Source organism: Condylostylus longicornis, unplaced genomic scaffold, assembly GCF_029603195.1.
Source record: "Condylostylus longicornis isolate FDR11 unplaced genomic scaffold, ASM2960319v2 ptg000040l, whole genome shotgun sequence".
Lineage (NCBI taxonomy): Eukaryota > Metazoa > Arthropoda > Insecta > Diptera > Dolichopodidae > Condylostylus > Condylostylus longicornis.
In genome coordinates, this window is record NW_026578009.1 from 16773045 (window position 1) to 16786222 (window position 13178).

General features: G+C 27.3%; 1 protein-coding gene across 1 annotated transcript; it reads left to right on the top strand.

The window, feature by feature from the left end:
- Positions 1-10776: 10776 nt before the first annotated feature.
- LOC129609844 (uncharacterized) lies at positions 10777-11728 on the top strand. The gene is made up of 3 exons (XM_055521969.1): positions 10777-11045; positions 11104-11314; positions 11615-11728. Exons 1-3 carry the CDS (start codon positions 10777-10779, stop codon positions 11726-11728), a joined length of 594 nt encoding a protein of 197 aa, XP_055377944.1.
- The last annotated feature ends 1450 nt before the right edge of the window (positions 11729-13178 follow it).

Consider the following 13178-nt stretch of genomic DNA (forward strand, 5'->3'; position numbering starts at 1 on the left):
ATACATATATATTGATTAAGTGTTCAATTTATTGCTCTCAAGCTTAGAAAGCGTTGGTTATTTTCATTTTTTCGAGTTTGTGTTAATTTCTTGTTATAAAATCGCAATTGAATATAAATACAACAACGCAAATAAAATTAATTTTATGAGAAAAAGAAAAATAAGCTAAGGAATTCGAAAGATTTCATTTCTTCAATTTAGCAACAACACAAAAAATATTCCAATCGATTTCAAAGAATCTAATTTACATTGAAAATTACAATAAAAACTCAAATGAAATATAAGAAAGAAAAACTTTAAGTTTCCTCAAAAGTAAAGTCAAAAGCTGTTAAAACGAAGTAAAATTATTTTAATATCTCAAACAAATTAAAATCTATTGTTTTATACTTTTTGTGATACAGAAATTACTTTTAATATTGCGGTTAATTTTATGTTTAATTTAAGATTTAAGAATATTGTTAAGAAGTTTTCAACTACATGTTTAGTAATTATTAACAGAATTCAAACAATCATGATTCCATCTTATTTATATATAGTTTCATAATTTGTAATTGCAGGTTTTAAAGCTCTAGTCCAACCGCGTAATTTTAATTACAAAAAATTTTATAAGAATGAAATTTTTTCTACTATAGCAAGTACCGATTCTACCATTACAGCATTTTGACAAAAATATTGCACTAGTATTTCAGCAAAAATAATGAAATTTATCAAAATAAAGGTTCTTGAAAATTTTTAAAAGAATTGTTTTAAAAAACAAGTTTTGGATAAAGGAAAGAGAAAAAAAAGTTACACAACTGAAGCTTTAATAACTGGAATTTTAGTCGTCTTAATTTCAAGAATACTATTTACGTTTTCAAAAACTTTTTTTGAGTGGCTCCCTTTCTTAGAATGGAAGTTATAAGCACAAAAACCTTAAGCAAATACATTTTTTTTAATAACTTTCAGAAGCATACCGAAGCCAAAAAAAATTACAAAATCAATGCTTAATGAATGTTTTATATACCGAAGTATTCCGATTGAAATATTTTTTATTTGAACAAAGGATTTATGATAATAAATTTCGGAACCCTATTCAAATTGGATGTGATCGAAGTTGAATCGATAAAACAATTTGAATATATTTCAGAAATTGTAGAAACTATAATATCGAAATTAGTCACAAAAAAATATATTTGAAATAAAACTGCTTAAAATTCCTGAACTGCTAGTGGTAGCTGCCAAACAATTCCGAAAGTTATTTAGTCGTATATTATAGAAACAATACCGAAATGTTGCGGCGCTGAAATTTTGCATACGGCCATTATTTTCAGTAAAAAATTTTGAAATGACATAGCTTTTATGTATATATAGCAATGCTATATATACATAAAATAACTACATATATATAATTATTAGGGCGTTAGTAAGCTTTTAGTTAACATACCTAGAAAAATGTAAATTTGGCATTTAGCACAGTTTCGCTTTGTGCGATCTAAATTACCTGAAATGCTCGCCAGCTAGTTTCGGTAACAACCAGATCTCAAATATCAAATTTCAAGAAATCCCGTCAATTAGATATAATAAAAAATGTAAATTTGGCGCCTAGTTCGGTTTCCAAGCCCTGATTAAATGTTAAAACCAAAATCACCCCAAATTTAAATATTGAATTTCAAGAAAATTGGTTAATTATTTCCGTATGTATGGGCAAAAATCTAAAATTGGCCCGCAAAAAAGCCCAGTTCCCGAGGTCTGATATATCCGAAAAGTTAAGCAATCCATGATATAGCCAAAAAAAAACTCACATATAAAATTTCATGAAAATCGGCTCAGCCAAACTTGAGATACACGCAGACAGACCTTATTGTATACACAATGCGGTCGGTAAAAATAAGGTCGTGTGGAAACAGCATGGCAATTCTAACACAACTCTTAAAATCATTCAATCGTACGAGTGTCACATAGTTGACCATAAAGATGGAAAAAAATTTTTTCTAACGAAATGAACTTTTTGTTAGTGTCAAAAGCTGCTAAAATTTTAGCAACCTAGAAAAAATGTCAAAACTGAAATTCGATTATATTATTTGTTTTTAATCGACTTTATTTGTAGTTACTTTTTACCGACCGTATTGTGTAAACAATAGGTAGGTCATGTGATGGCAGCAAATTTTGCATATCGAGTTTTCGGTGGGAATGCACTTCTCCATAGTAGGGACGTGTAAGTAAACTATTTTTAGCAACCTGTCGGTCCGTCGGTCTGTCGGTCTGTGTGTGATGAAATTTTATATGTAAGTTTATTTCCACCATGGCACGGATTGATCAACTTTTGGGATATATCAGGCTTCGGGAACTGCACTTTTTAGCGGGCCTGTTTTACATTTTTGAACATTTTGAAGAAAGTATTCAACCGATTTACTTGAAATTTCATATATAAGCTTTGCTCGATTGTCCGCGAAAATTCCTATGTTTTGCAAGAAATCAGGCATCGGCATAGAGGCGTTTACTACGGGCCAAATATACATTTTTGTGTGTACAAAGAGAAATAACCAACCGATTTCATTGAAATTTAATATATGAATTCCTGGTATCAAAACAATGAACATATAAATTTTTTGGAAAGATCAGGGCTCGAAAACTGATTTGCGGGCCGATTTCACATTTTTCACCATTTTGAAGAAAATATTTCACCGATTTACTTGAAATTTCATATATGAGCTTTGCTCGATCATCCGCGAAAATTCCTAACTTTTGGAAGAAATCAGGCATCAGCAACTGGACGTTTACTACGGGCCAAATATACATTTTTGTGTATATAAAAAGAAATAATCAACCGACTTCATTGAAATTTAATATTTGAATTGCTCGTATTAAAGCAATGAACATGTAAATTTTTTGGAAAGATCAGGCATCGGCAACTAGACGTTTACTACGGGCCAAATATACATTTTTGTGTATATAAAAAGAAATAATCAACCGATTTCATTCAAATTTAATATATGAATTCCTCGTATTAAAACAATGAACATATAAATTTTTTGGAAACGTCAGGGCTCGAAAACTGATTTACGGGCCGATTCTACATTTTTCACCACATCTACGGAACGAATTGATGGGATTTCATGAAATTTGATATTTGAGTTCTGCACATTACCAAAACTAACTGGTGGGCATTTCAGGGAATTCGGATAGCACAAAACGAAACTGTACTAAGAGCCAAATTTACATTTTTCTAGATATGTTAACTATAAGCTTACAAATGTCCTTAAAATTGGAAAGAAGTACTTAACAGACATTTTTTTAATATTCTGTAACACTTTCACTCAACTAGACAATACACAATGCGGTCGGTTATGTGCTGACCACATCAGATTTTTTTGTAATAATTTGATTTTGCTTCAGTGAGCTTATCGATAAATTTATTGTTTTCGTTCAATAATTTTAAGAAAATATTTACTGAAACTTTTTAACTGTAACACTTGGCACCTTTTAATGTCTTGCTCCATAGTTTGGAAGTCCATTTGGAAGACAGGAAAGTTTTAATGTATTTGAATTCGCCTTGATTTTTGCCTTTGATTTTTTTTTCAAATGCCTTGCTAAACGTACATATGTTAAACATTCAATTAACATGTTGTATTAGCAAAGTTAAATATATTAAGAAATCGCCTTCATATACAAATAATACCCAACTCCCCACGGTTTTAATACAAAAGTGGATATTATTTTTGATTTACTCTCTGAGTTTCGTGACGTGACGGATAAGTATATATTGCATTAAAATCCTATATTCAAAAATTAATACAAAAATTGTATTTGTGAAAAAAAATCAAATTCCTTAGTTTACTTACCTTTATTAATAAGCATAATTGAGTAATTTTAGAAAATTAATTTATAATTAACTATTTATCATTAATTAGGTACATAGAAACGTAAGCAAAAATATCAGAATTTCAGATTCACAGACGTTAATCAGCCATATTAATTTTTCCTTTTTAGTATTTTTCCAAAAAAAATTTGAAAAAATGTGCTTATTAGTTTCACTCTGTTCGTCCGTCCGTCCGTGCGTCCGTCCATGGACATGTTTACAAAACCTCTATGGTAAAATTCTCATTGTCATTTCGAATTTTGATAATTGCAACTTAACTCAAATTTATAATTTTCGTACTTTAAAATTTTTTACCTTATTCTGTAGTTGAATTTTGAATTTAAACTTTAAAACTTAAATATCGATTTTTGAATATAGCTCCTGTACTAAAATTTACAAGAATTTAAAATTTTTATTTTGTTAAAGTACAGCATCATAAAATTTTGTTTTACCGCTAGGTAGCTTCTAAAAATTTGTTATTGAAAATGTTTTTTTTATAAACAAGTACAACAATTATAATACCAAATTTAAATTACTTGTACATACATACACCACATGTACGTATGTGCGTACATATTTACACATTTCACTAAGATTTATCATACGAAAATTTTAAATTAGTAATTATTAATTGAAAACATAAGTCAGTTGTAATAAAGCATTTATTCATTAAACATAAAACCGACCAGTTTTATTTTTCGTAGTTTATACAACTTGGAAATACATAAATCGTTACTACATTTTGATTGAGAAAAATTAGATCAATTAAAATTTTTAGTATTACATATAAATTAAATTTAGGGATTTAGAGAATTAGGGATTTAGAGAAATTTAGGGATTTAGAAAAGCCTAAATTCCTCCACTCTACACTCTTGAAGATAGAAAGGTGAAATTTCATATGTGCATAGATGATTACTATAAACTTATTTCTGTAGAAGAAAATTTTTACCTATCTCCCTCCTCTAGAAGTTATCCGCCCCCAAAACCCTAAAAATACCATTTCTTAACTGTTTATAGCACTGAAACCATAAGCATTTTTCAAATTTTGCAAACGCAGAAAGGCAGCGGGTTGCTTCTCCTATCGTGGCATACAATTTTTTTCCATCTCCACCAGCTCTCAAGTTATCGCCTCTTGAAATTTGTAAAATTTGAATTTTTTGACGCCTTATATTTTCGAAACCGCAAGCTTTTTCAAATTTCTATAAACGCTAAAAAGCTAACGGTAAATTCCATGACATTAAAAAATATAATTTTTCTTAACTCACGCAACTAACCCTTAAAATTGAGCATTATGTTAACCCCTCTTTAATTTAATTTTTGCTTTATTTCAAAGACTGCATAAATCGTTCATCCTAAATATATGCAATCCTAGAAATAGCTTCGTTTATGAATGAAAATAATTTTACTCGTAATAGTGTGGTAGGTATATGTACATTGACGGTATTTAAAAGCAGTATATTTTTATATGTTGAAGAGAAAAGTGCTTTAATAAAAACCATTGGTTTGACCCAACTTTATTAATTTCATGCATAAATATACAATGAAAATATATATAAAAATAAGCTTTTAAAATTGAATGACGTACTACTTCAAGTTTATATGTTTTTGAAGATGCTCTCTAATCTAAATTAAAAATAAAAAATTTAATTTAAGAAAACATTAAAAGATAAAAATGTAAAATATTAAATAGAGTTAGAAGCAATGTTCTTTCGCCATACAAAATAAACAGTTTTCTTGATTGAAAGAAAAATTCTATTAAAATTGGCCTGAAGCTCAAGTTTAATCAGTTTTAAACATATTACGAGTATGACATAAGAACTGTGCAAGTTATTTTAAATTGCGACTGTTAAAGTCATGGTCAACATTTTTAACTAAATAGATGGAATGTAATTAAAAATGTAATTAAAGGCTTACTGCTGGCTCAGACAAACGTTTATATATACCCATGACAGTGTAAAAAAATAATAATATTTTAGATGTTTCTATAGTATAAGTCTGTGTTTTATAGGGGATGAATAATTGAATTTATACATTTATGTTCTTATGTTAATTCTTAACGTGAACATTTCAAATTGCTTATAAAATTCTAAAAACATACTTTTATTCTTACATCAGATATACTTACGCAAACATATTAAATTCTCTGATGTATGAACAGATAAATAGAGGAATATATCTGTTTATACGAGTATTATTGCAAAAATAATTTTAACTAAATGCTTTAATTCGTAGAAATTCTAATATTTTCATATTAATTAGTATTCTCAACTGAACTTATTTCACGTTTCAAGCCAATCATTGTAAAAGCAAAATAATTGCAATTTTTTATATTTATTATGACTTTTTACATAAAGTTCTTAGAATATTGAAAATAAATGTTAAAATAAAATTTTTGTTACGATCAATTTACGCATAATACAATTCAGTTATAATAAAATAATATTTAAAATCGAATATATTAAGGAAATAATAAAAAACAAAGAACGTTAGCGCCAGCTACCAAGAATGTTTGTTACAAAAATTTTAATTCTATACCTTTGCAATATTATCATGTAGCAAGGATATCTGACCATAAGTTCGTTTCAATTTTAGATACATAAATTTTTATTTCCACTCTATAAATCAAAAATTTTTTTAAAGAGCCAAAGATGTGGGTTTGACCTTCGTTTAAAAAACTTTGTTAAGGAAAACTTTCATTCACAAGGCACTCGACAATTAGATAATCTCCAAAGAACTATGTTCAAAAACCAAATCTCTACTTTCTGTGAATGTCAGAAAGTAGAGGTTTAGAATGTCACATTTCTGGAAATGGTAACATAACCTACTTAAATTAAGATATGAAAAGGCTTTGCCTTTTAAATGCTCTTCGAATAATTTTTATAAGAATTCAGTATGCTATACGTCAAAAATCGTAAATGAAATATGCGTTTTTTAAGAAAATGGAAACTCGTATTTCAGTATCTTTTAACTCAAACTTCTTCTTCTTAAATTTAGTTTTTTATTCTCCTACTTATTGAATTATTATTCAGCTCAAAGAGCTGTTGATTGATTGTGAAAATCAATATTCGAAAATTAATTGACTTTTCATTGGATTGTGATGAAATTTTCAATTTATTTTCTATATCCAATTACTGTGTAATTTTTCGTTTCATAAAGTGATTTATTACTCATACTTATTAAATTTACAGTTTGTAATGAAGACCACAAACCCACATTGTGCTTTTTATACTAATTGTTTTGAGTTAATTTGTATTTCCGAAAATAGATAAGCTACATTATACAGCTTTTAAATAAAAATAGTTTATTTTTATATTTTATGATAAATGTTTTCTTTTAATTTTAGTTTTTAATTTAAACATAACCACAAAAATAAGAGAAAAAATAATATTACCCTAATTTAGTAATTTTATTCTAATAATTGACCTGATTAAACTAAATTTAACTGTCATATTAAATTTATATAAATCAACTTTCACAATCAATGGCCATCATGACCAATGACTTTTTAAATACTTGTACCATTTTTTAGACTCTTGTATCATGGAAAATTTTGACTTGTCATTGTACTACAATTGTACCATTTATTAAATAAATTTTTTCAGAATATACCATTTTTTTGATTGATATTAAAAATTGTTAGATTTTGATATTTTTCTGAAAAGAAATTTTTTCTCTAAAGAAATGATATAGAGGAAAAATTAACTATATACTTATACTTATAATAAACACGATAAAGGTGATCGTAATAGCCGTATGGCTGATGTAGTGGGTAAAACTTTTATTTCAAAATAGAAGTTGGTGTAATTAATTAATACTAATATTTTGCGAAAACTGCGTGGCACTTTCTGTTTTGATATAAGTAGGATCTTTAAATAATATTTCTTAAAGATTATGACATACACACTTTCAGATTGGTCAGCATCTTAAATTTGGAAAGATTTAATTTTTTCATTATTTCATTTGAAACATTTAATTTTTTTTTGTTCTAAAAGTCCAGTAAAAAATTTTTCAAGCTCCGAATAGTCGTTATTGAACGTTTTGTTTTTGAAAGATTGTTCGTATTTGAAAGATTGTTCGTAAACCCTTAAATTTTAGAAAGTATTTTTTAACATATTTTCGATTCAATATGGAAAAATGCCAAAAAAAAAATATATATTGCAATATTTTTAGAAAAAACCTTTTGAATTATTTATTAGTTGAATAACTATATTTGATTCAAATATTTTAATATTGAGAATTAATTAATTGCTGCAGAGTACTCAAATTTAAAAAAAAAAGTATCATTTCGTCTGCGGTACCATGATTTTAGGTTTTTGTACCATTTTTTATAAAATAAAATTTATGGCAGCCCTGTTTGACCCTTAAATTAACGTAATTATTATTATTATTATATTTTGTTATATTTAAAAGCTGTGCATATAGCATTTATCCGTGTGTCTGTTCAGAAAACTTCTACACCCTTGAAGATACGAGTATAAAGTTGAAATTTCCTTTGTACATAGATCTTTACTAGAAGCTTTTATCTGTAGAAGAAAAATGTCTGCAGAAAAAAAGAAAGATTTATTGGAATTACCAAAATTCATACCCCAATACCTTACACATTCTATGAAGATCTTAAAAGCACAAATAACGCCGATGAAATTGTTTTTACATCATATTCGGAAAATCAATAATTTATAGCTGCATTTTTTATATTAATTTATTATTTTTAAGAATAACTTTTAATTTTATAGTATTATGATAGATATAACGTTATCAAAAATCATTTGAATCAACCCACAAATTTTTTAATAATTTCTTTTATTTGCAATGCCAAAGTGGCGTGACCTACAAAAAAAAGTTAAAGTAAAATAGTAATAAACCAGCTTAATTACGAAAAAATTAAAAAAACATGTTGTTATGAGTCAATTCAGCTAGAAATCTGATTTTGCTGATGCAACAATGCTTTTGAGCCCCTCATATAAATTTCATATAAATTATAACAACGTACTTAAATTATCAATATTATTGAAATCAGAACCATCAATACAGTTTTCAAAAATTCAATACTGTTAAAATAATCGAAAAATTTAACTTATTGAAATTTTTAATATGTGTGCATTTATACCTAAATATGTGTGTTATGCATGCATATAGTAGAATTTTGTTTTAAATATTTTTTTAATTTTTTATTTTTACTGTTTTTATGCTTACTTTATTATATTTATTACTTTTTACTGTACGTTTTTATTAACTTCTTTTCTTGTTTGTCAGGAAATCATAATATTATATTGTAAATAATTAAGTATTTAGAAATTTTTAAATTCTAATAATTCAGCTCTCAGATGACCTACAGAGCTGGAAAAAGGCTTATCTGAAAGGTTTCAATGATGGCTTCAAATAGCTTCAATTTGGAGCCTAAATAAAGGCTACTAAATGTAGTCAAGAGGAGTACAGTTGAAAAAGTCTCGACATGCTCAACCAATTTTATTCGAGGACCCCCTGAAAATTGATCCTTTTAGCGTCCAAGTCTCTAAATAGGTCCTAAGAAGGCGAAAAATGTCAAGTAGGATACCCTTGGAAAAGTAAGTAAATTAAATGAGTCGTAAAAAGCCAAAAAAAATTATAATTGTGGTCATGAGAAATATTGTAGAAAAAGTCTTGGAAAGCTCTGCAAGCTTTCTTTTTGAAAATTAGGTACCTAGCCCTGAAAAAGACTCCAAAGAAGGCCTAAAACAAATAGTATACAACATAATCTTATGTCATATTGTGAAGAATTTGCTGAAAAGTTCTACACGTTTTATTCAAAAACTTTTTTGAAACCCCGGAGAGGGTCCGAAACAAAAAATAACAAAATATAGTCATGCAACCTTGAAAATATAGTCAGGTCTTGAAAAAGAAAGTTTTGTTGTAGACTTTTTTGAAAAATGATCCCGTAAAAAGTCCCATATAGTAAAAATGTCGTTAACTCTTTCAATCTGGTTAAACATGTGTCGCATCGTGCAAAATTAAGTCTTTGGACGAATTAAGAATAAAAGAATTAGATTGTCTCCAACTTACAGGTAAGAAACCACGCAACGACAACGCCATTTACTTTTATATGCAAAAAGTTTTATACAAAAAGATTGAAATAACGTAGAATAAAAAAAATTACATTTTTCTGCCGGACTAAATTGAAAATAATTTTTTTCTAGCATAGTCTGGATTAGACAATAAATATATATTACATATTTAAACTATTAGAATATTTCTTTTCATCATAAATTTTAATAATAATTAAATATTTTAAAACTGAAAACGTAGGATGTCAATAATAATTAAATTGCGTAGATAACTTGAAATATATATATATAGTATATATATGATAAAACATACTTTTCATCAAATCATGAACCACGTTTTCATTTTTTTAAATATTTTGATCTAAAATGACAAAAAATATTTGTATGGTTTAAGCATCTAATATATATAGTCTAATCCAGACTAGGCTAGAAAAAAATTATTTTCTTCTTTTCAGTTCACCAGAAAAACGTAATTTTTAAAAAAAATATTTTTTTATTCGACATTATTTAATTTTCAATTTAACCAAACAATGTTTCAATTCAGTATCTCTATTCTATATCTATGATTTAAGGTTTATTTTTTTTTAAATGTATTTTAGTTTATAAAATGCAGTTGTAGCTAAGGTTGAATATTTACATAGAAACAAACAATTAAATCTATAATACATATTTATGTAAACAGTATGCAATAACAGAAAATACATACTTCTAAACAACGCAACCAAGCCATGGTAACCCCTTTCTTTTTTCTATCTTTTCTGTATACCTTAAATGTACTTACTTCTGTATATGCGTTAAATTTGTTTTTTTTTAGTAAAGATATCCTCGCAATAGAATTTTTAAAAACTAGTGAATATTTTTTTAACACAAAATTTTTTTAGTCGTATTTTATTTGCAATGATATCAAGACGTGATAAATTTCTTGTTCGACCATGGCAGCAGCAACGGTTTGATAATCATAGAAGAAAAGTTAAAAGTGCTCGTCCAGCAATAGACAATAAATGTCCCACAGAATACCCTCATGTTACAACTAAATGGAAAAAAATTCAGGCTGAAACAGAAAGGTTACAGCGTATTAACAAAGAAAATTGCAGGCTGTTGCAGCGCTTGGGTGATATTATGAGTTCCAAACGTTTGGAAAATTTTTGGCAGCAGCCAAGGCCTAAGTATAAATGCGTGGTTAATTATCTCTGCAAGCATCTTTACATTAAATTGAATTTTCAGTTTTTTAAATCGTGAAAAAATTGAATGGAACCGTCCAAAAACCTGCAAGGGTAGAATCGAAAGTACAGCAATTCTTGACGTATCTCCCATAAACAGTTCTAAGGAAATTTTAACTCCAAGCACATTATATTCATCAAGAATTTCAACAAACCGAACAAAGGGTTCTCAAAGATGTCCAACTTGTTCCGGTCGGCCTTTCAAAAGAAATCAAGTAAAAATCTTTATTTATATTTGCACAAACCAAAATAAGTTTCATAAGGATTCAACTCTGTCAAAGAAAGTTGAAATTTCATAAATTTTTCAAAAAATTCTTATTTTTTTGGGTTGTTTTCTTAATGTTTTTACTGTTATAAATTTCTATATCTATATTGCCCTAAATTAAATTTGTATCTATATTGCCCTAAATTAAATTTGTTGTTGGTCTTCACAAAAAAGTTAGTTTAATTTAAATTACAAAATAACTGGGACAAAATTTCAGCAGTATTCATATCCCGTTTTATTTTATTTTTAGGTTATACCAGAACCTCGAACACCATGGGAACTTCCCAAAAAATCGTGGAACAGAAAAATACATACGGATGAACTTGAAACGTCCAAAGTCTGCTCTAAATGTGGGTGTTTCTAAAATACGTATACATATAGTAGTTATGCAAATTTTTAATTCAAAAAATTTTTCAACTTCTGTACTTATAAAAAAATTCAAACAATATAATATTTACAATTTTTTCATTTTCATTATAGAAATGGCAAATTATACACATTCAGAAATATTTTTTTAAACTGTAAAAAAATCAAAAAACGAAACGCGATCATTCGCATAAAATCCGTGCAAATTATATACATATGTACATATGATTATACATACATGTAAATTTAACATAAAATTTTTTAACTGCAACTGAGTTCGTCAAAAAATCTACTGACTATTGCAGTCTAATCGTGTATCTCTTTTTTTTACTCACTTTTTATTTGCTTTCATTTTTGATATTTCATTTTTGTAATAGCTCATTTTTGGAATTGGTTTTTTGCATTTTTTCTCAAATTATCGACTGAACTTTCAAAAACAAAGTGAACAATTAATACAACAAAGTGAACACATAATTCTTCTCACTCGAAAATTACAATATACAAATACGTTATAGTTACTCACTTTGTTCTAACTTGCCGAGTGAAATAGCGAGATGATGATCAGGCCCGTAACTGATAAAAGTCGTACATGTAAACACTGTTCGACATGATGGAGAATACTAGAAATTCCCGTACTCACATTAGATTTCAAATTAGATATTTCGGATTAAATATTTAGGCATGCCGCATCGGAAATGTGACAATTTTGATTACCGCATATTGCGTCAGTTTGAATTTAAGGTTAAAACATTTTTAGTAGAATTATGAAAAATGCTTTAATTTATTGTGAAAAACTTATTTTGGCAGGTTTATAGAATTTTATTTGCATTATGATTTAATCAATTCTAAATATTAGTCGATGTTCTTTATACATACATATACGTTGTAGGCAGTGTTGCTACATTTGTTGGAGCGGATTGTGCCAGAATAGACAAACTACAATGAAATTTTAAGCATTATTTTAAACAATAAATTTAAAATAAGTCAAAGATAAGTTACTATTTTAATAAAATATCAACCTTATTCCCTACCTTCAACTAAATCTTTCTGCAAAACTTCAGAATTTTTATCAAATACGCATAAATAAGAATGAATGCAGAAATTAAATTCGTAGGAAGTGTTTAGATTACATCTATGAAAATATATTCGTTTTAATCTGCTAACTTATATAGTTTCATTTCGTTTTCTAATTTTAAAAACTACCTCCTTTCAATATTTTAATGTATGCGATCTTAAAAGCAGTTACAGCAATTACAGCAACGAATTCTAATTCCGAAGAAAGGAGAATCTTGAAAAAACAATAAAGCCACATTCTTTCTAGTTGTCTTTCTTTGTTCCAAGCGTTGTCAAAATCGTAACAAGAGCGTATTTGTTTGGTTTTTTTTCGCCTCCATTATAAAATATGTGTAATGTAATGTAGGAAAAACATGTTTATAAAAAAATTTTAA